At 44.6% G+C, this 27,984-nt stretch overlaps 1 protein-coding gene across 3 annotated transcripts in view; it reads left to right on the top strand.

Annotated features, from left to right (window-relative positions):
* Positions 1-27,984, top strand: part of LOC138581278 (E3 ubiquitin-protein ligase RNF14-like) — a 221,707-nt gene that overhangs the window by 111,091 nt on the left and 82,632 nt on the right. For all 3 annotated transcript variants that reach the window (XM_069652481.1, XM_069652482.1, XM_069652483.1), the window contains exons 4-6: positions 4,846-4,991; positions 6,505-7,017; positions 20,673-20,901. In XM_069652481.1, coding sequence (XP_069508582.1) covers positions 4,846-4,991; positions 6,505-7,017; positions 20,673-20,901 — 888 coding nt within the window. The remainder of the gene's footprint in view (positions 1-4,845; positions 4,992-6,504; positions 7,018-20,672; positions 20,902-27,984) is intronic.

Here is a 27,984-nt window from a genome sequence, read left to right as displayed (position 1 = left end):
GCTGAAGAGCAGAGGAGAGTGCTGAAAGAAGCCTGGGGAGTCCGGAAGGAAGCTGAGGGCAAAGACGCTGATCCTGTGTTGTTGAAGGGCTGCAGTCGTGCTGAGGGGCTGTACCTTTTCAAGAGCCAGAGAGGGCAGATCATATACTGCTGACTCTGTCCACAGAAATACTCTTTTCCCCTGGACATATGAAGGGAAGACCAGGTACCTGAGGGGCAGGTGGGAAGACCCTGACCTCGACCCAGAGAGCTCCAGGGAAGTTGCTCGCCAGAGCTGCGCTAACTGGGTGAGTCTCATGGTAAGAGGGAGAAAATCCCAGTGAGAGTGTGTGCGGCTGGAGCGGGAGCATTGAATTTGAGAAAGAAAGCAGGAAATAAAAAGGACCATGAAAGGCATTATGGGACTTGAAATTCTTTTTTAGATGAAGTGAAACCGTAAAATAAATTAACAGAGTGGTCCGGAAAGTGGAAAACGTAAGTACGCCCATTTGAAAGACTCTGTGCTCTGTGTTTAGGCTCGAGCCCGAACGAGGGAAGCCTAAAGCAATTGAGCAGTGATAACCTTTTGGGAACCAAAAGGGCCGGAGCCCGAACGAGGGAGACCTAGAAATAGTGTTTGAAATGGGTCCGAGCCCGAACGAGGGAGACCCAGAAATTGTGTTTGAAACAGGTCCAAACCCGAACGAGGGCACCCACAAATTGTGTTTAAAGTGAAACATTCTTTTGTTAAATCCAAGGCTGAAGAGAGCCTGAGAAGATTGTGCAAACTGTTGAATCTTGTTAAATATTTGAACTGTGTAAAAGCTTACAAGTACCATAAGGCATAGCAAATGCTAAAGAATAAAGCTAGGGGAAGGGAACCAAGAGAAACTAAAGTGAAATGGTTTGAACCCGAAAGAGGGGAACCAATGAAAGAAATTGGAAGTGAGAGGCTGTGGCCCGGTTGAGCGAGCCTATAGAGACTTAAAATACATTTTTGTTTGGAACTTTTGTGTTTGAGCTGAAAAGCTTGGAACTTTTGTATTTGTGCTTAAGACCTTGGAACTTTGTGTTGGTGCTGCAAAACACCGGGGATTGACATGGATTTAGGGGAAAAGGGAGACCTGACAGGTCAAAACCCTGAACTTTGAGACAGAGTATGTGAATGACAAGCAGGCTGTGGAGGGCCAAGCCAGCTAACCCAGGTGTACTCGCATAGCAGAGTGTGCCCATACGTCAAGTGCTCCACCCCACCCACATGTTATACAAAGTGGGCAAGAATCCTTTGATGCCATTCTGTCTTCCTTTTGTTTCCCACTGATTTTCTATTTGTATTACATTTCCCTATTTCACTTGTGTGGTTTTAGAGTGAGGGCAGGCAATAGATTTTCTAGTTTAATTGTTATTCTTTTGGACTAATGATGGACTAGGACTGTTTTCCTTTTATTTAGATGGTAGAGTGTGCTCCCATCTTTAGTGTTAAGGCAAGACAGGAGTTCTTCCACCCCTCCTTTTGAAGTTAATAAAACTGGTGATTTGTATGTGTTGTTTCCTCGTCCTTCTTGTGATGCCATGTCTGCCTCACAGGTGGGTTTAAAGTATCTTGATGTTTTTACTAGGTTCTGTATCCAGTAAATTAATTAATGAAGTGTTGCATCTGCAAAGTTCTTCAACAGGAAATCCATCAGTTGCAAACATTTTTACAACAAGATTATTTTCCCTGTTTAAAACAAACACATTTTGTTGCAGGGCATCTGAGTGGTGGCCTTTACAATTTGAGGTGATTGGTGAGCTTAGAATGTCTATTGAAAGGATTCAAGGTGATTGTTCTTATTGTAATAGGCTGCCAAACCTGGCTTTTAGAGCAAATATGTCCTTCACGTTAATTGTCTTTGTGCTCTTCTACCACTTCCTTGTATGCTGCATTATTATCCATTGTCCTCTCGTCCATTTGGCCGCCTTGAGTCAGGTAAGCCTTATACTTTTTGCAGCTACTTGCAATAGGTTAATCTCATATTCCTACATGCTCTGGTTCGGGCTTTCCATCGTTCTTTAACTAAATCGAATCAATCTACCGTCATGCTTGTTCTCTCTCCTTTACTAAAGAATAGGCTTAAGCTCGGCCCAGCTTCCAGAAAACTAGCATCTCAGTGTCAAGATATTACTGCTTAACCAAGTTCCATTTGAACTGAATTGTGTGGTTGGGACCTAAAAAATTGGACTTTAAAATCCTTCCCATGCATCACATGCTTAAGAAGGGAGTGCATATTTTGCAAGGATCAATCAATAGATCATGATAGTTGGGGTCATGTAAATGTTGTAGTGGTACCATATAGGAGTGACTACCCTTGTTAAAATGAAAGACATTTCTTTGGAACTGTTTAAGCAAACAATCTACTTTGAAAGTTTACTAAATGCTTAGAGAATCAATGAACTGCTTGTACAAGAGAACATCTTATCACCGATTGGAAACTAATATTTAAACAGTGTTACTGCTTGATAAGCGCCTACGAAATGTTAAGCAAGCATTTGTCTATGCCTAAGGTAGGCACTGCAGTAGATAGTCCTATGCTCTACCAGGAAGGCAGCCCAGACAAACTTCTCTTTAAAAAGAGAGCGTTCACTCTAATGAGACACTCTGGATACAACACCAAGATATAGGCCCTGTAAAGCACCATCCTCAATTTACCGAAACCAGCAAGGAACTAAAGTATCAGATGAGCACTATATCTCCTCTTGCAACAATTGTGTACAGGGTCGTTATAAATGCTGTTAATTCCTCATTTCTACAGAGCACACATTTTTATGATGGGCACATACATGTATTCCCTCTTATAGAGGATTAATGTTCTTCTCTCTGGGAAACAACAAAAGTATTTGATTATTTTACTAAACATTCCACAGAACAGTTTGTAAAGTTTCTATTAGCACCCGCGGCGGGAGAGGCAACCAATCGGGTTGCTCGGATCACAGGTTAAAACTGCTAATCTCAGCCCACGTTCTGACCAGCGTTCCAAGCAGCCGGCTGGCTGCTTTCCCCACCCTGCACTGCCATCTTGCCCCCCACCCTCCCTTCCCTTAAGTTATTTTTTAACTTCCTCCCTACTACAGCCTGTTAATTCAAACCAAATACACCACTCTGAGCACCACGGGTTACCGTATTGGCAACCCGGGGTGCTCCTAGCGTTAACACCCTCTCCCGCCCGCCGGATCGGTTGTTAATGCTACATTCTTTTAACCCAATTTATTTTTGCAAAAAGTTCTTTACAATATACTGTTTAAACATTTTTGGGTGGGGATGCTCTCCTTGTAACAGTGTTGGTTTGCTGACAAAGCTAGTTCACAACATTACTCAGAGGCTGTCGTAACCCCAATGATTTCTGTGATATTAAAGCAAGGGGATGTTCTCTTCGATTGGATATGGGCAACATAATCTGTTTGGTAAGCTATTTGCACTGCTTTCTTCATTATTGCCACCCGATTTAATATTTTGAGTCATGGGGCCTCATTACGACCTTCGCGGAACGGGTTAATGGGCTCCACTAATGGAGGCGGACCCGTTAAACCCATCCCGCGAAATTACGAGGTCCCCTCGCGGGACCAGGTAAGGACGCCTGACGCCTGGTAAAACCAGGCGTCCTTACCTGGTCCCGCGAGGGGAAAAGGGAGCTAACAACGGACGGGTCATATTCGGCCCGCTGTTAGCTCCCTGTCCCATTCCCATTGAGCCCTATGGGGGCTCAGATGGGAATGGGGAAGGTCCGGGCCCGGGTTCCCAGAGGGTGGAATTACCGGGCCCTCCAAACTCAGAATGGCCCGGTAATTCCCCATTCTGCGAACCTGGTAAAGGAGCCCGGTTTGGCGGCAGCCGCCAAACTTGTAATGAGGCCTATGGTATTATTTCCGCTTCAGGTCTTTCCCATCACTTCTATGCGGATGATACTCAGTTGTTTCTACCTTTTTTAATCTTTCTCACCCGAGATTCATAGCAAACTGGTTCTCAACACTACTAAAACTGAAGTACTGTTCTTTCCTGCTAACACTATACCCCCTCGTCTTCCTCCCTCTTTTGTCTAATTTTCTCCTACTCAACTAGCTATCTCCTCTACTACTCATAATCTTGGACTTTATTTTGATTCAGACTGCTCGTTTAAGCATCACATTTCTCTGTCCTCAAGTGCCTGCCAATTTCACTTGTACAATATCCGGAACACTTGCTCATTTTTGACATTTGAAGCCACCAAATTCTTGTCACTAATCTTTTCTTGCCTTTTTTTACTGTTCCTCAGCCCTCTTTGGTCTCCTTCTCACTCTTCTAGCTCCTCTTAAATCTGTCTTTAATGCTTCTATTTGTCTACTCTGTCTTCTACCCCTCATGGCTCTCTCTTCTTCTGTTTTGTCTCTTGGCTGGCTCTCGTTTCAGTCTCGCCTCAAATTTAACTTCTTGTGCCTTGCCTTTAAATCACTGAATGACCTGGTTCCTGATTAACTTTCTTCCCTAGTCTCATTCTGTGCTCCCTCTCGTTCACTTCGATCCGGTTCTCAATTTCTTCTTGCTGCCCCCGTCCTCTTTGTGCTCAGTCGCGCTTTTGCTCTTTCTCTCCCCTTGCTCCCTTGCTCTCCCTCTCTCTCTCTCTCTTCGTGACTCTCTGAGATCCAATTTACTTCACGCTGATTAAACTGATATTATGTTTTACTTATCTTCATTTTTATGTTTTTAATTTTATGTACAGCGCATTGGATTAAAACGCTATATAAAACACAAATAAAATACAAAATGTACATCATTGTTAAAAAAGGCATTGGCAAATGTTATCCTTTTTGATTACCAAAGCATTAATTTATTCATCAATCTATTTTCCAACAGACCATGATGCCAAAAATGCTCTTAAAGGCGACTTTGAAGTTTTCTTTTTGCCTCCAGTTGTCCTGACTTTTGAACTCCCAGAAGATTACCCATCAACCTCTGCACCTGATTACGCACTTACCTGCAAATGGCTCACACCATTGCAGGTGGGACCAATAGTATATTTCCTTTAACGACTACAAAACAAGTACCAATTTAATTGTATTTTAAAGGAGTGTAAAAAAGTCAATCAAAAGCATGCTAAATGTTGGTTGGCTATTCTCTCCAACGCATATACTGCATATTCATTATTGTATATAAACATAAGCATCTATATACATACATGTTTGTATATAACAAAATGATTGCTATTCCTTTAATCTGATCAGATTGATGGGTGTAATATATGTTTATATGTGTTGTAAAAAATGTATTGTTTGGGAAAATTCTGACCCCGCAGAAAAAGTATTAATATTCAGCCTTGCGAAAACAGCGAGACCAATTTACTTTTGCATACTGGGTTCAAAATTCAGTTTAGTACATATGTTAAACTAGATAATGAATGCTAGCTGCACCCGACATAAATACTCACAATCCTGCTCCGTTGCTCTCTACCTCGCTGAGCCCCACCTCACTGGAGGTGTCGAGTGAAGGAGGGACTGAGCCGGGTGTGAGGCTGTAGCTGTGTGAGGAACCTTGCTTTTTTAGTAATTGTTTTGCATGTGGGATAGAAGGTAAGGTGCATGGGTGACCTTTGGAAAGGAGAGGCTGAGAGGGCGAGCTGGGACTGTATATGTAGGGTGACCACATCGTCAATCTGAAAGACTGCGACCAGCATAAATGTAGAACTACAGTTTGATAGTGGCTATCAAGACAAAAGTAGTACTACACTTCAGTAGTTTAAGTGCGTGAGGTAGTGCTCTTGATGTATGCGCAGCTCCGTGAATAGCACAGGATCCACGCCCCAACCCACACACACACACACACACACACACACACACAGTCAATCACGTGGTGATGCCAGGAAGCATCATCATAAAGAATAAAATGGAGCTGGAGCGCACAGTCTCGAGATCTCCGGAGTTCCACACTGTGTGTGTGTGTATCTTCTCTGTGATTGCTTGGGTGCTTGATGCTGTACCTTGCCTAAAGGACCCTTGGCACCAGGTAGGATATCCGGGGATTGGGAGGGGGGGGTCATACAGCTCTCCACCACCATAGCTGGCAACCCTGCTCTTAGTGGACCCCAAAACTGGCGAAGAGGATGGCTGAATTAGATGAGCCCATCCCTGTGTGGCCATACCGAGGCAATGTGCGGTCAACAAAGGTAGCGGCAGGTCAATCCCCATTGATGATTTGATACTCAGGGAACACCGTCCATGCTTGGACCCAAATGGGTCAAATGGCCAAAAGGTTAGAACTTCATTTTGACACAAGTGACAATTCCGATAATGACAGACGAAGAAAATCTGCACTACTCTTCTACGTAGATCCTCTCCTCTCCATGGAAGAGGAGGGACTTGCAGGAGTAACTGGGTCTCAGAGTAACGATGGATGTGGAGTGATTGTCCTCAATGCACTGACTCCCTTAGAGAATCGCATGTACATATGCCATCATTTAAAAAATAAAGTGGTAGCATGGAATTGTCTGTAATAGTGCACTTGGTTTATGTTTTTCAGCTCACCTCTCTTTGCAAGCAGTTGGACTATTTGTGGGAGGAGAACAAAGGTGGAGTGGTTCTGTTTACCTGGTTGCAGTTTCTGAAAGAGGAAGCACTGCAGCACCTGAATATTGTATCTCCTTTTGAAGTCACAGTGCATGGTGAAGGAATGTGCCGTCAGAAGAACGTGGTTCGAAAGGACGGAGAGCGCGATACGCGCGAGTCAATAGCACAGCCTGGCCTCCTGGATGAACGTGCCCTGCAAGATGCTGATTCACTGGACAGTCTGATAAGAGACATCTTGAACTTTGACGAGGCTCAGCAGGTGAGGAGTTTCCACTGTAAGCTCTTCCAGTGCAACATCTGCTTCCTGGACAAGTTGGGCATTGACTGCACTCAATTCAAGCTGTGCCAGCATGTCTATTGCAACGAGTGCTTAAAGGCGTACTTTGAAGTTCAAATCAAGGAGGGCCACGTGCACCTGCTCCACTGTCCAGAACCCAAGTGTGAGTCAGTGTCCACCCCAGCTCAGGTAACACTTACTGGTTTTAACCAAGTCTGCTTATTTCCTGTGTAAAGTAGCACCTCGAACACCCTCCTCTTTGAATGATATTTTTAATTGACCATGTTCCATTAATCCCATGTTGGTGCTATTTATTCCTTTCCAGATGATGCATGTGGGCGGAGACAGGTTACATAAGTAATCCTTCCCTTAAAATACAGGACCCGTGCCCAGTTTTTCACTTTGTGGTTAAATAGCCACCCACAATAGGTGGAATTTAAACTCCTGGGATGGTGCAGGGAGATCAGTGTTTGTGCTTTCTCCTGGGAGTGGCTAGATTCCACCCAATCTCCTGTAGGTGTGTGGAAGTTCTGGTGCTAACCGCTCCCTCTCCACCAATGAACGCTCACCATAATAAGGCTGGCTTCTAGCCTATTGTATTGGCATTTGTCATGACGGTAATGATGGTGGAAGCTGGGGTTTTGGCGTGCTACTGCGTCTGAATACTGTGTAGACTAAAAGCAGCTTTCATCTTCCATTGGTTCTGTCATGGCAACCAGTGGCAGGGGCCAGCCTCCTTTTACAGTTATGGCACACACAGAGTGGTATGCACTCCACTCATATCTGCTGGGCTCTTGCCTGCTATCAGGCTGCAACTACCTATGCCAGCCAGTGGTATGCAATTGTCAGCTACGTAATGTGGCCATTTTTGCTTAATTGGAAGAGCATCCAGCAGTGAGTAAAATGCAATCTATACCATGTGTGGCTTCCTCATGGACATCCACTATACTTTGATAATCACAGTAGCCCATAAATCATGCCCACACCCATTCCCCAGGTGACATTTACTTGAGTAAGATCACATTTAGGTAGAGGTGGGGGAGCCAAGAATACATGGGTAGAGCCACGGCAGAGCCATGACGGGGGACCTGGCTTGCCTCTAAAAGTTAACTCGGAGCTGAGCTAGCAAAAGATTCATACCTTGCCATTTGCCTCTACAAACAAAACCCACAGTAGTCTCCTCAACCCCTACAAAAAACGCCCAATACCTGGCATTTTCCTCGCTGCCCCCACAACACAAACCCACGTACCCGATGTCCTCCCTCCCTGCCCCCATAACAGGAAGCCTATACCAGGTATCCCAATTTTGGAAGATATGACACAGTGAAATTAAATCATTTGGCCAGGATCACATACTTCCTGTAGGATGGGATATGATCCCAGTCTGCACTTTAGAGACTTGACCACATATCGCCTCCTCTATAACTGATAGAAATGTACAGGCGTAAGGAGCAAAAATAATGCTCGGTTTCATAAAGATGACCTAAAAGTACACAAATCACAATATAAACGAACCGACAAATATATAAAATATTATTTTAAGCAAAAAGAGTTATTATAGTTGGAACTCGAAACGCGAAAAAGTATATAAAGTAATGTTGGCTTAAGCAATCCCCTATGTTTTGAACTTCACTTTCAAGATTTATACACACAACTGTGTGAAGAGTTTAGCTATGTGTATTTATTGTTTCACGCAGACTTGGAGTTGGTTATAGTGCACAGCCTATAGTGGGCTTAAACCTTAGGAAGCAATTTTCAGTCTTTCAGCAGGCACAAGTGGAAGCATCAGGCAGCACCCACAAATCCTGGATGCCCGGAGGACAGAAGAATAAAGGGATGTGTGGCGGATGGAAGCCTCATGTCTAGGCAAGCATTTCCTTTCCCCAAGACCACTTTCACCTCGCATCACATCATTCACAAACTAGATATATGTGAATAACTCAGGAACATTGGCCATAGCCCAGCAGGGGAGTAAAAGAAATTGTCCTGACATGCCCTTCTAAGGCAAAGGAAAATGCGCCAGGCAAACCCTCTTATCCACTGTTTGTGAATGATGTGATGGTAGTAGATCATCTATTTCACTTTTCTGTTAGCTGAGAAACATGGTTCATAAGTGACAGAGGAATAAGCGAGTTAAGGAGTAATTGAGGGTGTGGTGTGCAAGTTATACATGATCAACAATGTATTACTTTTGGAGCAAACGCTGTAGTTTAATACACTATTTAGAAGTGTGGTTTTTTGTGTAGTGTCCATTTAACAGAATTACTTCTAAGTGATCCCAAATGTGGCAGCAACCAAAGGAAATATGACCCAGTTCTTTAAAGTGTCAGTGGTTGGCAGTGCCACTTTAACTTACTCTGTAAATGTAACAGGATGAGATGATGCTTGGCTCCGCTATGCATCCCTCTTCTTTCACAAAGGGATTTGAACCGAGCCAGGCATTTGGCTCTAACCAGGTTTGAGCTTGCCCTACCTCCCCCACCTCTACATTTAGGTCAGCTGACATTACATAACCTAAACTGTCTGCTTCACCAAACTCAACTTTCTTTTGTCCTCTCCAATTGAGCTAGTGATTCTTACACCATCTACCCCACGTTCTAACATATTACTCTCTCCAGTCCGATTACCAAACTGTCCACAACTTTTCTGGTATCTACTGCTTCTGCTATTCACAAGTTCCATGTACTCTTTCATCTCCCTTTGTCCCTTTTCATTGCAATGATACTAAGCCATTAGCAGGACCTTCGTAATAAATGCTCCTCTTTCCCCACCCTACCGTCAGGCTTCTATCTGCCAGATATACCTTGTTATCGGTCAGTAAAGGGCACACCATGTCGTACCCGGCTACAGGGACTAGACTATCGATATTCCATGCAACGTTAGGAAGATTTGTCTACAGCCCTCTGGTGAAGGCAAGGGGGAGAGACCTGTCCTATGTGGGAAACTATTATTCTCTATGCACTGAGTAAACTGGACTCATTTATTAGAGTCAAACCTATAATAAATATCAATTGTATAGTATAAAATACCAGTCTTTGCAACGTCCCTCTGGAGGACCCAGGAAACATTTCTCGGTTTCAGTAAGTACCTTAGAAAGGTCACAAATCTGCTGCTTTTATTAAGTGAGGTAAGTTCTCCTTTTACCCCAGAGGGTGCAGCAGGAGGGACACCCAGCCAAAGGGGACCCCAAGAATATATCCAGCTAAGTACTTGAGAACCAGCAGGCCTCACCAGGACCCTCCACAGCTGCCCCATTTTCAGCAGCAGTCTTCCAGGACCTCGGGTATAGAATCTCCAAAATGCACAGGGGCACACACTGATAATACATTTACTCAGGGGCTTGGCCAAGCCAACCCTCCAATCACTTGACAGGTGAGCAGAAAAAGGGTTTGGCAGCCAACCCATCAGGCTGGCCTTAAACATTGAAAACGCACTGGTCTAACTGCGTGGAATGTAGATTGGGAAGTCTAGAGCAATTTACATCAGTTTATACCAGTTGGAACTGAAACTAAAGTTGTCTTTGTGCGCTCATGTTGAGAGTATGTTAGCAAAACTGTCATTTTGACATGCCCGTGTTCCACATAGACAAAAGATGGCCAAAAATACAATGGCCAAGAGCAATGTTTATGAAATGAAATGCATTAGTAAATATATTAGTATCACAGTGGCTACCATATAGGTGCATTGGGCTACAAATGCGCTAAAAGTGACTACCATTTTGGTTGTGCCAAAACTAATTCGCAGCTGCCACCAGCCTACTCCACAACACATTATCAAAGTTGAAAGAACAACCCTAGGACCAAATGGGGAGCTTTAAAATTACCCATGCCATGGTAGCATATGAGCTACTAAGGGCCGCACGACCGAAAAAGAGTCTGAGTGGACTGAAAGGGGGACCTTGGTTGAAGTCCCTCTGGTCATAAAAGAAATGTTTAAGAACCATTTAAGCAATAGAAATGTTTGGAGACCCAAAAGCTTAGGCGACCTGAACCCTCAAACTGAAATTCTGCCCTTTCCATCTTCCTGCTCTCTCTTCTGGTCACTGCACATCATTCAGTACCAGAAATTGCACAGTAGCAGCACTAAACACATGTCTTTGTCCTCTGAGAGTGCAGTGCAGGCAGCTTAAAATGCCCGGTCTGACGACTTACTAAATGCCATTGAGGGCTGGTTCTCTGCTGATTTATTGTTGGATGATTACGTTTGAGGTTCTAAGCAAGGCTGCACCAGCATTCACCCAGGACTGCTGGTGGCATCACAGTCGGCACCTGAGTGCAATGGGGCCATAATGTGCAGATCCACCCTTTCTTGGTCACCTGCTGTGAGGAGGAAGCAGACAGAGACTGTCTGCCATCTGACCAAGACGTCCATACAACTTTGAAATCTAATGGATTGGATCATCATAGCATACTATTTTCAGTGAGTCCAATGAAAGGCATTAAAACCAGTATTTTGTGATTCAAAACTGGACTAACATGGTATCAAACCTTTCTTTGTGTATGGAGACCCCCACATCCAGTCCTCTTCTATCCATGATATGGAGATTCCTGTGCAGAGAGAGAAGAAGCAAGGAAGGGGGCAAGTAAGGGAAACAGAAAACAGGAAACGAGGAGAGGAAGCAAGGAAAAACGAGGAAGCAACAGAACACAACAATGATGCAAGGAATGTGGACAGAGGTGACAGAATTTACAGGGGACAAGGAAGGAAAAGATGGACATGAAGCGGTAAGACAATTAAAGGGACACAAACAATATTGAGTGAGACAAGAAAGGAGAGGGTGACAAAGAAGGAAGAGGAGAAGCTGAAGGGAAAGGGACCCAAGGAACAAGGAGCCAGGTGACATTAGAGGCAGCAGGTATAAGGCTTGAAAAGGGATATGAAAGAATAACATTAGAGCGTCGACTAGAAAGGGAGCGCAGACAGAAAGTATATGAAATAGTACACAAAGGAGGAATGGGTGTGTGAATGAGGCAATGTTGACAAGCAAGGAATTGGGGCTAGGAAATGAGATGAAACAAGAAGTGAAGAAAAGGAAAAGGGAAAAGTTGGAAGAGAAAGAAGACAAAAAATGGGAGAGAATTAAATAAATATGGAGTGGTAAAAAAGGTAGGGAAAGGTGGACAAACAAGACAATAAGCGAAAATTGGACACAAGCAATGTTAGGAATGTGACAGAAATGTGGAAAAGCAAACAAGGAAGGGACATGGAAAAAAGCCTATAGGACACGGACAAGACAGGATTAAATAAGGAAGGCAAGATAAGGGCAGAAGGAGATGGGGAAGTTGGATATGATACAAGCGGGATTAGAGAAGAAATCTATAGAGCATAGACATGTAATACAGAGAGGGGCAATGAGACAAAGGGAATGAAGGCAGAGGAGAAAGTAAACTGGACAAGGGGGAGCAGATGAGATACGCATGATAAGACTGGAATGAAGAGAAGAGGCAAAAAAGTAGGGAAATTGGAACTAAAATGTAGAAAGATAAGGAAGGGGAGACGTGATAAGAGGCGAACAAACAAGGAAGGGAGATGACACGGAAGAACAGAAGAAAAGACACGATAGGAGAAAAGATGAGGAAGGAATAGAGGAAAAAGAAATATAGAGAACAAACATGGAATTTAGAACTATAGAGAGGGGACAAGGAAGAGGAAAAGGAGACAAACCTTCTGACTGCTCTAGAACGGAAGACATATCTGCCGAAGGGCCAGCATACACACCCCATGAATGTAGGAAAATGCAACCTTCAACAATTACCAGTGCCGAAATTACAAATCCCTATGTCCGTGGATCCATTTTTCAGAGTCTTTCCTTAACCTGCCAAAAAAACCTTGCTGATATCTTACTCCATTCTGTGCATGTATACATTACTGTAAAATAAAAGGTGCGTTATTGTTATCTGCTGCCATTCAGGGGTGCAACTAGGCCAAACTTGTCCAGAGGGGGGCCGTTGGTGGGCTGGCCCATTTTATGGTTTTTTGCTGCCTCCCCAAAATAAAGAGATAAGGGGATCCAAGAATGTCTGTTCGCTATCTGCCACCATCCCCCTGCCATCCGATCCCAACCCAGAGCTTGATATCCTCTGGCGGCGATCAAAATAATTATAGGAACTCCTTGGAGGCCTCTGACTCCTTTTATCAGTGTTGGAATCAGATTAATAAGCCAGGGTTTTGTAGCATAGTTAAACGCATTTTAAAAGTAATATACGCAAGGAAGGTATGCAGGCTGTAGATGCAGGATACGGATCAGCAGTCATGTGAAAAACTCAATACTACCCCAACATATGTACAACAATTAGATCAGCAGCCTCATGGAATGTACAACTGCGAAGCATAGACACTAGAGGAAGATTGGTCCTGACGCAAGTACATATATCATAGATAGGGGATTCAGATTTGAAATGTCCAAGTGGATACATTTATCCAAATATATACTGATGTTGGAAGCGGCCTACGGTTTTCAAGTGGTTTTTTGTTATTTGTGCACCAAGATACAAAGGAATTATGCAATATACACATTTTTTCTATTATATCTGAATGAACACTATAGCCAGTTAAACCAAGAGTTTAACTTGTGTACCCATGAACTATATCTCTCTTAAATACTGACAATTTGGACACATGAGATTACATTAGTTGCCTAGGACCACACACAATTGTTAAATGTAAAGCTGGATATAAGCCAAGTCTGCTGTTCTATGCACTAAACTGTATCAGTCGATCAGATTGGAATTTAGTTGTCAACGTAGCCTGAGATGGTGCGCAGAGCCTCAGCAGCAGGTAATACATAAGATGACACTTCGGTCTGCTCTCTTCCACGCATTCTTGCTAGGACTCTTCCTTGCTCATTACCAAAAAGCAATGCTACTCTGACCTCATTCTCTGGCTCTCCCCTCACCCCCACCATCTATTCCAATTTCTGAACCGTAGTCTATCTCCCTCTCTTCCTGCCATTTTCTTTCCTCTTCTCTTGACTTTGCTCAATTCTTTACTGACAAAGATCAGCTTTTACGCCCTTCTATTCAAAGTCCACCTACCTCCTCTGATGCATTTCTAGGCACTGCTCCTGCATCAGACTCTGTTATCTCCTCCTTTTCGTTACTTACTGATTACACTATATTGCCCATTCATTGCCTACTGCATTGCCTCTTGACCCCATCCTCCCTACTCTTATAACTAAGGTTTTCCACATTCTTATACCTTTTCTTACTATCTTTCTGAACCACTCCCTCCCTTCTTCCTGCTTTCCTTGCTCCTTTAAACATGCTGTTATTCTCCCCATACTACTGCTAAATTCAGACCTATTTCTTTGCTCCCTTTCCTTCCCAAAATCCTTGAATGCATAGTCTATACTCCAGTGTCTCGATTCTTGATCATCACTCTTTGCTTTCTCCACTTCAATCTGGATTTCACCCCCATCACTCCACTGAAACTGCTCTTCTTAGTGCCACCGACTCCTTGTTTAATGCTTGGCATGCTAAACATTCTTCTATTCTGATCTTGCCACATCTATCTGCTGCTTTCAAAATGACGCATCACTTTTGTCTTCTCTCTTCCCTCTCCTTTCTGGGCCTTTCCTGCTGTGTGCTCTTCTGGTTTCGATCCTACCTCTCAAATCGCTCCTTTGCTGTCTCCTGTTCTGGAAAGCTCTCTGACTCACCTTCAGCAGGGTGTCCCCCAGAACTCTGTTCCTGGCCCACTTCTCTTTTCCCTCTATGCCTCGTATCTTACCGATATTATCATCTTGTTTAATCTTAAATGTCATTTCTACACAGAGGACTCCTAAATCTTTTTTTGTTTCTTCTCAGACACTAGTCATTCTACCATTACGTCCTGTCTTCTCACTGTCCAGTCTTGGATGTAATCTCGTTTTCTTCACCTTAAAGACAAACTCTATTTTCTCCTTCCTCCATCCCTTCTGCTTCTCCGCCCTCTGCCATCGCCCCCTCTCATCTCTTTCCTTCCGCCCGCCACCTCTGCGTCTTCTTTGACTCTTTCTTTTGCTGCTCATATTTCCAACACTACATGCGCTTGTCACCTCCAACTGTTCAATATTCGCCAATGCTGTTCTTTTCTGACCTTTCAAGCCACTAAACTTCTTATCTACTCTCTGCTACTATCTTGCCTGCAAGGGACTCTTCCACATTTCAGACCCCCACACCCTTTGCCTCCGCTGCCTTGGCCCCGACCATGGCTGGGAAGGTTGTTCCGTGTGCAACACCTTGACACCAAGGGCACTAAAGAACAGGCTAGCTAAGTGAAGAGAGATCTTCCAGAAGTCACCTCCGGAGGACCTCGAAGACTTTGTCAAACATTGCTTGAGGCCTCTATTCACCATCGCATTCCTTTCCTAGGAAGCGCCCGATCAGGAGAAACCTATTGGGTTCTGGTACCAGCACATGTACAGATGCTAGTCCAGCTACGGGCCTCGCGGCCAAGGGCTCTCCGGATCCTTTCGGTATCTGTGCTGAGGGGCCGCAAGGTTCTTCTACCAGGGTTAGTCCCAAGGGGCTACGACCTAGCACCGGCATTATGTCCAAGGGGGCGCCTTCACGCGGCACTGCCGGCAACTCTGCCAAGGGCAATACGCCTTCTAGGCCCCGGCCTGAGGCGCGGGATAGGCCTTATGTTCCAACACCAAGCATTTTGGACGGGGCTGATTCCAGCGAGCAAAGCACCACGACTTCGGCACGTGGCACGCAGCTCGACAAAATGGCCACCGTGCCAGACAAGAAGGCTGCTCGTCCGATACCTCCTCTAGCAGAGCGGGTGGAGGAACGAGTCACAAGGTGGGACTCGTATCAACCAGGTACATGGCCTACAGGTTATCCATCAGCAGCTCAGGGCAGGTTTCCCCTGCATCCCAGGCAGAGTGTGCCCCGGCCCCAGCAGCCCGTAGCCACTCCGTCAATACCTCCTGCCACCCCTTCAGCCCCCGAAGACAGGCTCTTCGAAAGGTTCCTGGCGCTGATGCGAACACCCCAAATGGGGTCCATCCTTTGGGATACCACCAGGGACATGCACCCTTAGGTCACCCCACCGGTACCCATAGCCATTCCTTCTACTTTTTTTTCCACTTTAAAAATGTACCTTCTCTGACGTTAATGTTATTCCCTTCTTGGTCATCAATTGTCTTTATCTAATTATTGTACTGTATCATCTTGCATAGAGCTCCATAAATGAAATAAATGAAATGACAAGTATTATTTATGTCTTTTCAAAAAGATGCACTGACTTCTTGGCACCAGGCAGCCATGTTATTGCCCAATCCAGGGTGGGGGCTTGTGCTATTTTTGTCCTCGTATAAAGAGATCTTGGGGGTAGGAGGGTAGAAATATACACCTCAAACCAACAGCATATCACTCGACTGCCTTGACTCATGCGCTAACATTGCCCCATCTCTCACACCACACCGCCAATGGTCTTGCATTCCCAGAATGCATTTTTCCAATACCTTACACTGCAAAAAGCACTTTTCTATTTGTATTTGTATTTGTTTTATATAGCGCCTTAATCCAAGGCGCTTTACAATGAACAACAAAATATACATTAAACATGGAACAGTAGAAGCTATAACGGTAAACATAAATCAAACCAGAAAATCAGCATATAGCACAATTTACATATGAGAAAGAGGAGAGGATGGGGTGGAGAAAGAAGGGGGAGAGAGAGTAGTGAGTAAGGTGAATAGTAGGAAGAAGGGAGATTTAGAATAGAAGGGGAAGATAAAGAAGAACAAAGAGGGGTAGAAGAAAGAGGGAAAGAAGGGGGTGGGGATCAGGGAGGGGAATGAAAAAGAAGAGATTTCAATGAGGAGCGGAAGGAAGAACAGGAAGGGGAGGAACGGATAGAGAAAGGTAGGGAGTTCCAGTGTAAGGGGGCCAGGAGCGGAAATGAGAAGAGGCACAAGGAGGAGGGGAAACTGAGAGTAAGAAGAGATCGGCAGAATGAAGGGAGCGAGAGGGGGTGTAAAATGAGAGAAGAGAGGAGAGGTAAGGAGAGCAAGGTCGTGAAGAGATTTAAAGACCAGACAAAGGAAGTGATATTTAAGTTGGGAATGGAAAGGAAGCCATCCTAGCTGAGAAAGTGAGTTGGAAATAGAGTCATGAGGAGAGAGAAGACAGAGGGTGCGGATGGCAGAGTGATAAAGGGATTTGAGGGGAGCAAGGTGGGAAGCGGGAAGACCAAAGAAGAGAGGAGAACAATAGAAAAGACGAGAAAAGATCAGGGAGGAGATTAAAAGTTTGGTAGCATGGAAGGTGAGAGAGGAACAAACTTTGCGGATGTTAAAGAGATGATAGCGACATGCCCGAGAGGTGAGGGAGATATGGGTAAAGGAAAGGGAAGAGTCAAAATAAATGCCAAGATTACGAGCATGGTTGGAGATGGGGAGACTAGAAGGGGGAAATTGAATAGAGGAAGGGGGTGAAGAAGGAGGAATTGTGTTGGATAGAAAGAACAAGACTTCAGTCTTGTCAGTGTTAAAAGAGAGATAGTGAGATGACATCCAATTTCTAATGGCTGTAAAACAGGATGAGACATTGAGATGTATTTCAGAGGTGAAGGAAGAAAAGGAGAGGAACAGTTGGGTGTCATCGGCATAGACATGATGAGAAATCCCGAAGAAGGGGATGATAGGAGTGAGGAGTGAAGTATATAGAGAACACAAGAAGGGTCAGAAGACAGAGCCCTGGGGACCACTGTAATCGAGGTGGAAGATAGAAGAAGTTCTTCCGACCCAGGAAACGGCAAAAGAGCAGTGGGAGAGATAAGAGGAAAGCCAGTTAAGAACCGAGCCTTGAAAACCAAGGGAGGAAAGAGTGTTGAGAAGTAAGGGATGATCGACGGTGTCGAAAGCAGCGGAAAGGTGAAGGGGGATAAGGATTGAGGATTGCTTATAATAGCGGACAGTTAAGAGAGAGTTAAGAATGTAGGTAAGAGTGGACTCCATAGAATGTTTGGGACGGAAGTCAGATTGCAAAGGGGGCAGGAGAGAGTGGGTAGTGACAAAAGTAGAGAGCTGCAAATATGCTAAGCGTTCAAGTAATTTAGAGAGAAAAGGTAAAAGTGAGATTGGGCGAAAGTTGGAAGCGAGGAGAGGATTAGAAGAAGGCTTCTTCAATATAGGGATGATAGTGGCATGCTTGAAGGCAGAAGGGAAGGTGGCCGTAGATAGACAAGTATTGAAGAAGGAGGTTAGATAGGGTAAGAGATGGGGGTAGATGTTGGGAATAAGAAGGGTTGGATGGGGTCGGAGGTGGCTGCAGTAGGGTGGGATTTAGTTAAGAGGAGAGAAACATCAGAGGGAGTGGTAGGAGAAAAAGTAGACATTTGAGCCGAAGAGGAATGTCTGGAGGTGGGGGGAGGGGAATAAGAAGGAGAACATACCATTTTTTGGCGAAGAGAAATTATTTTTTTCAGAGAAGAAGTTGGCAAAGTCCGAAGGAGAAAGAGGGGAGGTGGAAGATAGGTCCGGAGCGGGAGGGGAGAGGAGACAAGAGAGGGTTTGAAAGATACGAATAGGATGAGAAACCTGGGAGTGAAGAAGCTTAGAAAAGTATGAGCGTTTGGTGGATTTAAGGCAGGAGTCATATAGGGAATGATAAGAGAAGTAGGTGATTTGGTTAGGAATAGAGGGGGATTTGGGCCAGCAACGCTCAGGGCGATGGAGGAGATGACGCATGGACAGGAGGTGAGGAGAGAGCCAGGGTTGGGAGGGCTTGTGAGTAGGGCGGGAAGAGGAGAGGGGGTGTAGTAGATCGAGGCTAGAGGAAATAGAGGAGAAAAGAGAGGATGAGGCAAGATCAGCAGGGAGGGAGAAGAAATCAGAGAGGAGTGGAAGATTAGAAGAGCAGGCATCAATGAAGAGTGAGAGGTTAAAGTTCCGGAGATCACGTTGAGTAAAAGATATGGATGAGGGTAGAGGAGAGGAAGATTTAGAGCTGGGAGAAAGGGAAAAAGAGAGCAGAGCATGATCAGACAGATAGATGGGTAAAGGGGAGACAGGAGAGGAGGAGCTGGTGGAATTAAAGATGAGATCAAGAATGGAACCAGAAGAGTGTGTCGGAGAAGAGGGGAGAGGAGAGCGAAGGTAAGAATCTAGGATTGAGATAAGAGGTGAGGGTTGAGGGGAGGTGGGAAGGTGAAGGTTGAAATCACTAAATACAGTGAGGGGACAAGGGGAGGGGGAGATGAGAGAGAGGAGGTGGTCAAGGTCATCATAAAAAGAGGAGAGGGGGCCAGGAGGTCTATAGATAATTAGGAAGGAAATGGGATGAGGATGAGTAAAGGATTTATATAGTTATTCAAAAGAAGGGAAAGTAGGAAGGGATAGTGAAGAATTGGATAAAAGGTATTTAGGATGGAAGAGGATACCAACACCTCCTCCACAACCAGAAGGGCGAGAGACATGAGAAAAGGAAGGGTAGTAAGAGAGGCAGGGACAGTAGAGTTGTGAGGTGGGATCCAAGTTTCAGTTAGACAGAGGAAATGAAGGTTGAAACGAAAAAACATGCCCAAAACAGCTGCAGTCTTATTACAAAGGGATCCTGCATTCCAAAGAGCAATATTGATTATATTGGAAGGTTAGACTGGGGGGTAGATGAGGTTAAGGCGATAAGGAAGGGCAGATATAGAAGGAGGTGATTGGGGGAGGGGGTTGAGCACAGGAATGTATATGAGAATAGGGGAAGGATGAGAAGGAAGGGAAGGGGGGACGGGAGGGAGCAGGACGGAAGAGGTGAGGAGAAAGGTAGAAGGGAAGGTAGAGATCTAGCGATTCGCATGACAGGAAGGGGGAGAGAATGCAGAGAGTAAGAGAAAGGTGGTGACAGATGTGGAACGGACAGAGAGGCCAGTGGCGAAGTGGGAGTGATGAGCAGAAGAGCCCACTAAGTTAGTAGTGGCATACTCAGCAGGGGACAAGTTGAAGAAGACCACTCTCACAGGTAGGGTGCCAGAGCACCAAGTCACCCAGATGATGAGGAGGTGTAGGAGAAATCACTGAAGAGCCTAGGTTAGGAGTTCCGCCGGGGGCTGTGGCAGTCAGATTAAGACAGGAGGGCAGGGCCAGGGGAGAGGCAGCCGGAGGAGATGGTACCTACATGTGGAAGGAGAGCTGCAAAGAGATGTGTGTGATGCTGGTGGGACACAATGGACAGATGAAGGGGGAGCCAAGGGAGGTGAAGATGGCCGGGGTAGAGAAGACCACAAAACCAGTGGGGAATCAGACAGTCTCAGTAGCAGAGGCCAATGCTAGAACGGTTGCACTCTTGATGGCGTGTAGGAGATACAGAGCAAGTGGGGGGGGGGGAATCAGTCAGTCCTAGCAGCAGAGGTCAGTGCCAGAATATTAGCACTCCTGATGGCGTTTAGCTGGTGCAGAGACAAGTGGATCAGTCAGTTCCAGCAGCAGCGGCCAATGCAGAATAGTAGTACTCCTGATTTTCTATTTAGGTTCAACTAGCAAGAGCTCAGCTCTCAAGGGCAGGAGGAGCTAATGATGATGTAGTTAGGATGGAGGGTCTGGAAAAAGATGGACAGATATTCCTGAGAGTCTTATTATGTAACCGTAGATTATTGCATGGCTTGAACCTGTTGTTGTTTATACACTTGCGGGTTTGTAAGCATCTTGAAAAGGCTTCTCATTGTTTATAGAATGTTTATAGAATGTTGCAGCATTTAATGTTTCTTCTGCGATGAAACCAAAACATGCAGCTACGACTTACACCATGCAACCTTGTGTATAGGAATATGTTGCCTTATGAATGATCAATTAACACAATGATTTATCATGAAAAAAAAGTTTGGAATATATGTTTAGTAAAGCAACATGCCTCTCCATTCAGGTCAAGCAGCTGGTTGCAGAGGAGTTATTTTCACGTTATGACCGCCTTCTGCTCCAGTCCAGCTTGGACTCAATGGCGGATGTGGTGTACTGCCCCCGCCTGAACTGCCAGACTCCTGTGGTGAAAGAACCAGGGGGCACCATGGGCATCTGCTCCAACTGCCGCTTTGTGTTTTGTGACCTTTGCAAACGGATCTATCATGGCGTTGCTTCTTGTACACAGCCTGAAGGTATGCTGCATTCATTTCCAAATGTGACTACTAAAATAAACACCACTCTGAACCTTTTTGTTTTCCTGGAGGACGGCCTTTCAGATACGTTGACTGTTGCTTCCATGTCAATATAGCCATATAGAGAGAGGGAGGGGTTGTTGTCCCGGGTTAATGATCCACCACTAAGTTATTGCCCATGGTTGGGGAAGGGTCATTATTCCAAGCGATAATGACCCCTCCTAAGGTCTATAACTCTATTAGAACATGGTGGTGGTAGCAATACATGTTTTGGAGTTTTGGTGGCTGAGTAAAAAAATTACATTACAAGTGACTAACTAGACAAACTGAGTTAGTAGATTAAATGTGATTTTATTTTGTAGTATTTGAAATGGCATGATTGCCTTCATAAATTAAGCATTGTAACTGCAACCTGGTTGAACTGGAACAGGTTTAACTTGATCATGCGCTAGGTATGTGTAATGTAAAAGGAAATGGTTTCTCTACAAGAATGTGAACACATTTTCCAATGTTTTTCATGTGTTAAATAGTATGTTGCAGCCAACATGTAGCCCAAAACCCATCCTCCAACTGCCTGCCGGCCTGTTGGAACCTCCAGAGGGGTAGGCACTAAGGGACTAAGGGAAACATGAAGTGATTGAAAGAGGGATTTGTGTATGTTCCCTATACAATCCCACACTGTTTCACCAATCTGCACCACATTTTGAACAGTCACCTGTTGGGACCCCCCAGACATTACTGGCTGCATGACATTTGGACACCCCACCCCTTTCCCTGGATTTCAGCAAAAGTCAACATTTGTTTGTGGATTTGTAGCTTGATAAAGTATTGTTCCTTATACAATTGCCCACCGTTTCACCAATCTGCACAAAATATTGCAGTTATCTGTACCTATGAGGGAATGAAAACCCGGGCACCGCTGGGTATATCAGCTAGTACCACATATTTTCAATTTCTATCCCTTTTATTTTCCTTTGAAAAGTTCCTCACACATTTCTGGTACTATTTGTTTAAACACAAACAGTATGACATTTATTCTGTATTCTTGGCAGCAGTGACTTGACAGATGACCCTTACCAAACTAGGTTTGGGCCTAATGCTATGACCACTGTGCTTACAGCCCAAACAGTCAATTCTAAGCTTTCGGAATCTGTATTTGTCTCTTCTGGTTAAACCATGCTCCCTCAAAATGTCCAGCACTTCCTTGGGAGCTCTGTCATGATCTTTATCATCTTTGTCATCTATCAAGGTATGGGCCTCATTCCTTCCTCCAGAAAGCCAGTCCGTAAATAAAGTGCCAGTAACAACGTATACCGGCACTTTTCCGGACTGGCCAACTCCAAGTCTGCTGGTAGCGGCTCTGATCTACCGACAAGTCTGAACTACCAGTAGATCAGGCCCCTACCTGCAAATAAATACCTGAATCAAGGTGCAAGTGATTCAGGCAACCGCGTACAATGGAGTCCTATGGAACTCAATGCAATGCAGAGTTACCGGCGTCCCCGCCGCCCGTAATATCCCGGTAATAGCGGGATATCTGGCAGTGGAGAATATCCCGCCGGAATTACCAGTGGATACCGGGAAACCCATAATGAGCCCCATCGTCTTGGAAGCAGTGCACATCGCATAGGTGCCCAAACAACTATACAACACCTTCTGAAACACTTTGGCAGCACACATGCATCCGAAACTGATCAACACAACATCTTGACTGATGAATGCAGCAAAATGTTTAGATGATGGGTTTAACCCTATTTGATGGTTTTCAGATGCAAGGTCTACTACTGAAAACATTAGCATTTCCTAGGTTGAGACATACCAGTTCATTGATATTGGGAAACAGGTACCTATCTGTTCCTTGTTCATGCTTCCAAGATAAACACACAACCTAATTTCACCATTGGCCTTCATGGCAACAATTAAAGGACTGCCTCGTTCAACACTCATCAAGCTCTATCGCTCCAATATTACACAACATCCTACTTTATACGCTCACTCTCTTAGCTTAATAATCTGCGCATCTCTCTTCAGTTAGCCTAGTTCATTGAAAATATATTTGGACACTTGCAACATTCTTTTGTGTCATTTTGTTATTTTCTGAAGTTACCATAACTTGATATTCAACATTCATATACAAAAACAAAAAGGACTGTTTTGGGATTGCCAACTGTGAGTTGCCCAATATCGTAGTCACACAGGAAAAATACACAGTTCAGGAACAAGCTGGGCCTGTGCGAATGGAATTGAGCACTAGGTCAGATTGTTCTACAGCCGACCGGTTTCTGTGGTGCTATGTTGGTAGGCCACATTCCTCAGGGCTAAAAATAAGGGCACCAACATGTGCGTGCGCCTTCTAGTTTAAACAAGCAGCGTAGTCTGCAATGGTTCTCCTCCTCTACATGTAGGGATGACAGGAGGGGGGCGTTGAGAGATGGGATGGGGGATACATTTCCATTTTGCAACCTCTAAGGTAGACATATTATGAAAACCCTGCATTGTGAAGTCACTATAACAATAGGGAGGGAAAGGCTTACCCTCTCCGGGTAAACTCAATACCTATGTTAGACATAGCTTAGTCATTTATTTTCCTTTTCTTTTCTCATCACGTGTAATGTTGTGTTAAAACATTTTTGTTAACAAATTAATTCTTTGTTTGTAGTAAGTGTTTCGGACTAGAAGAAACCTTTACAAATAAATGTATGTTACAATATATGCTGTTTAGACTGAATGATGAACACACGCAGGAGCATAACTTGTTAAATGCTGCATCATCTGTCATTGTGTTGGACTAAAAAAAGCCCTAAAAAAGTTGTTTGTTGCAATACATTTTAAAAAACGAAAAAACAGAGGATGAGGATAGATATATCATCACTCGATACTAAAATATTAAATAAGTGGCATCATAACTAACTAGTGATTTCAATCTTATTGGTGTTAATATATGCTGGCTATTTGGAGACATTAAATGCACAGAAATAGAAAAATCAATTGCACTGAAATATGCTTTGAAATATAGCTATTAGGACAATTTCATGTTATAAATTATTCAGACCCCAGATCCTAATACAAGGGGTATCCCTCTAGTTAAATATATACAATGTAGGTAGGGTGCCTGGTTCGGCAGGTCGTTACTTTGAACCTCCAGGGAGTCAAGGAAGAAGGTCACTCAAACCCATTGCTTTCTCACTCTTGATTAGATACAGGACACTACAATCTGCTCACTCGCGGGTGACTTATCTCTGCACCCCTAGATAACAAGTCAGTAAGGGTGAAGGCAGCATACAGAAGAGTCCCATTGCTCAGTTGTGAGACACTGGTGTGCATGCCCTTGGTTCTTTTCTGAGTTCCAGGTCCGTAGCTTCATCAGAGTGCGTACGTTTTGAGGTAACACACTGTGTCCATGCGTGGTAGTCATGTTACCTGGGGCATGGTTATAGTTCGACTTTAGTCTGTAACACAGTATGACGTGCCATGGATGATAGCTAGCATTGGGTCCACCTGGGCTGCCGTAGGTGACCTGGGAAGAGAAGAGCAGTTTTGGGGCTCCTTTCCTTCAACAATGTACATTTCCTAACATAGGGCCAACCTACAACTTCTACATCATGGGTGTTAGACAGAAACCTGTCAGTTCCCTTAGGGACCACTGCAAAAGGCTTAAGACTACAGGTGTTGGCAGTAAACCCAATTGGTAGCAGTCTGTACCACCCAGATTTACCTGGTAGCTGTGGCTGAGCAGCCAGACTTCTCTCAAGAAGAGTTAGACAGTATATAGAGTATACAAGATAGGTACTAAAATACAGTAGCACAAGAAAACACTGACCAGAGCTTGGGTATAAAAGTATATAATTATTTATTTAAAAATACACTTTGTAAACAGTCACTATTAATATATATATATCCCTGATTACTTATTGAACAAGTCTTAGTTAAAACACCACTTATTTACAGACAGAGGTGAGCGCTTAACCTAAGATGGCATGCCAATAAGTTAGTTAAAAAGGGAGGGGAAAAAGGCAGAATTAAGGAAATACACAATACCAACACTTTAAGAGAACCAGAGCAAGTCAGAAAAGGCAGAGTCTGAGGAGCAAGAAAGACATAGGCCAGCCCCACTCTTGGAGAGAGCAAGGCGGAATGTGTCCAAGATTACACAGTTGAATAGTACTTTAAAGAGTCGTTGCAGATAGTTCAAAAAGGGTTGGATCAGTTCAGAAAAAGTTAGTTAGCAGGTCCCAAGTCACCCCAGGATAGAAAGTCAAGGATTTACGGGACACCTTGAACAGTCTGTTGCAAGGGAGACCAGGCGGGACACAGTACCTGAAATGGTGAGAAAGCTCCAGCGGGGGCAGTTGTTCCTGGCAGCGGGTGCAAGTCGGTGCTTCATCCAGGGGAAGAGAAGGTCTCCACGTGGAGGAAAGCTGGAGGTCGTTACACTGCCAGTGAAGAAACCAGCCGCAGAGTTTCCTGGTTAAAAGGTACTACCCTTTTATTCGCGGTAGTGGTGAAGCGTGGCTATCCGGCTGCCGGGGTGCTTGGCACGGGCGATTCGACCACAAGACGATCCAGGAAGGCGAAAAGATGGCGAACTGGTTATCCCCACCAGTTCAGAGGAAGAAGACTCTCCGGGATGAAGATCTTCTCTGTCGTTGGGAAGTGGTGAGACGGTTTAGCAGGGCTCCACCGGTGGTGTCGTCGTTGCAGGTCGGTTCAGCTTCTCCCTCTTCGGATTCTTTGGTCCTGTGGCGACTTCTGAAGTTCCAGTCCCCAAAGCCCTGCTTTTATGCAGAAAACCCCCATTCATCAGTCCTAGCTGTCACTCAAACATGCTAACTGGTGAGCCGGGCGGCTCACCACTGTGCCAATCACACAAGAGTGCGACTTGAGTTGGCGAGGCAACTCAGTCCAGGGTGCCTAAACCCCCTTCCACACATCCTGTAGACCCAGACAGAGTGGCACCACTTTTGGAGGCTTCTGTGTAGAAGCCCACCAAAAAGTGGAACAAAGGGCTCGACTTGGGTTGGAGTTACAGAGGCGAACACAAACGCCATTTTAAAACCGAGTCCTGGCAAAAAGACCCAACTGGGGAATAAATGAATAAATATTAATTAAATAACCCGGCGGTATCTTTAACATTGCACCAAAAAAGTGGTGCGTTTAAAATGAATGGGAAATCCCATAGGAAGTATTCCGGTGGAATATTTTGCGTGGTAACCACTGCCACCAGCCAGAAACTCGACGAGGGGGGACTGCACAGTGCCCCCTCTAAAAACAGACCCAGGGGCAATCTAATTACCCCTACCAGTACGTCCACAATATGATGGTTTGTACTGGTTCTGTTCACAATTTAAGACTAGTAAAGTCAATGGTGACTTTACATGCTCTGGAAGACAGTAGTCAGTCCCAGGGTATGGCCTCTATGTTTGGGGGTCACTATGACACTTCTGGGTTACTGCACTGAGGGTGCTGTGTAACACACTTACCAAAAATACATGAAACCCTATGGAGTAAAAGACCCCATAGCCCATAAAACACATTACAAAGTCAAAGGATATCTGAAATCATGTCTAAGAGTGGGAGAAAAAGAGTCTCACTCTTAGCACGAGAAAATAATAAACCCCAAAAATCCAGCAAAGCTGCTGGGGGACTCACTAGGTTTGGGAAATTAGCCTTAACAGAGAATTCTCCCTAACACTCGCCCCCCCAAGACTAAGGGACAGGAGGATTTAATTCACTCTTGGATGAATCTCATACCTCTAGTCGATGAAATTCATCCTAGAGAGACCATCAGCATTTTGGTGGCGACACCCTGACCTGTGCTCAATGGTGAAATCAAACACTTGCAGGCAGATTGACCATCTCAATAGTTTTGGATTTTCCCCCTTCATTTGCATCAACCATCTCAAGGGTTGGTGGTCAGTCTGAATGACAAAAGTAGAACCATACAAGTATGGCCTAAACTTCTCCAGTGCCCACACAATAGCAAAACATTCTCTTTCAATTGTTGCCCACCTTGTCTCAGGATCCTTCCGCTTTCTTCTGATGAAGCAAATGGGGTGCTCCCTACCTTTCTCATCCAGTTGGCTAAGGACTGCACATATACCTACATTAGAAGCATCTGCACAATGAAAGTTTGGTGATAGTCAGGAGCTCTCAATACTGGTGCTTGGCAAAGAGCTTTCTTCAGGTTATCAAAGGCCTGATTGCACTCCTCATTCCATTTGACCTTCTTAGGGAATTTTGGAGAGATTACATTCAGTGGAGAAGCTATGGTCCCATAGTTCTCTATGAAATTCCTGTAATACCCAGTGAGTCCTAGGAAGGCTCTCACCTGGGTTTGAGTAGTAGGTGTTGTCCAATTTTGCACAGCTTCAATCTTACTGAGCAAAGGCCTTATTTCTCCACCTCCTACCTCATGCCCAATGTAGACCACCTTACTCTGACCAATCTGGCATTTACTTGCCTTTATGGTCAGATTGGCCTGTCCAAGAGCCTGCAAAACATGTCCTAGGTGGTTAACATGCTCTCCCCAGGATTGGCTGAATACTGCAATGTCATCCAAGTATGCCATGCAGAAGTCCTCCATCCCAGCCAGAACCTGATTTCCCATCCTTTGGAATGATGCAGGTGCATTTTTCAGTCCAAAAGGCATAAGCTTAAATTGGTATAAGCCAACTGGGGTAGAAAATGCAGTTTTTTCCTTGGCATGGTCTGTCAGGGCTATTTGCCAATAGCCTGACGTAAGGTCAGATGTGCTGAGGAACTTGGCTGAACCAAGTCTATCCACCAACTCATCTGTCCTTGGCAAAGGATGGGCATCAGTCTTGGTGACTGCATTAAGAGCTCTATAATCCACAAATAATCTCAATTCTTTGGATCCTGCCTTTGGTACTAACACAACTGGGCTAGACCATGGACTAGTAGAAGGCTCTATTACCCCGAGATCAAGCATCTTCTTGACCTCCCCTTTGATATGGGTCCTTACATTTTATGACATTCTATATCCTCTGCTTTTGACTGGCAGACAGTCACCAGTGAGTATATCATGCTGGCCCCAAGGGGTCAAGCCTGGTGAAAGTGAGAACA

The sequence above is a fragment of the Ambystoma mexicanum genome, chromosome 3p, assembly GCF_040938575.1.
Source record: "Ambystoma mexicanum isolate Mex_15411 chromosome 3p, UKY_AmexF1_1, whole genome shotgun sequence".
Lineage (NCBI taxonomy): Eukaryota > Metazoa > Chordata > Amphibia > Caudata > Ambystomatidae > Ambystoma > Ambystoma mexicanum.
This window is presented reverse-complemented; position numbering and strand designations above follow the sequence as displayed.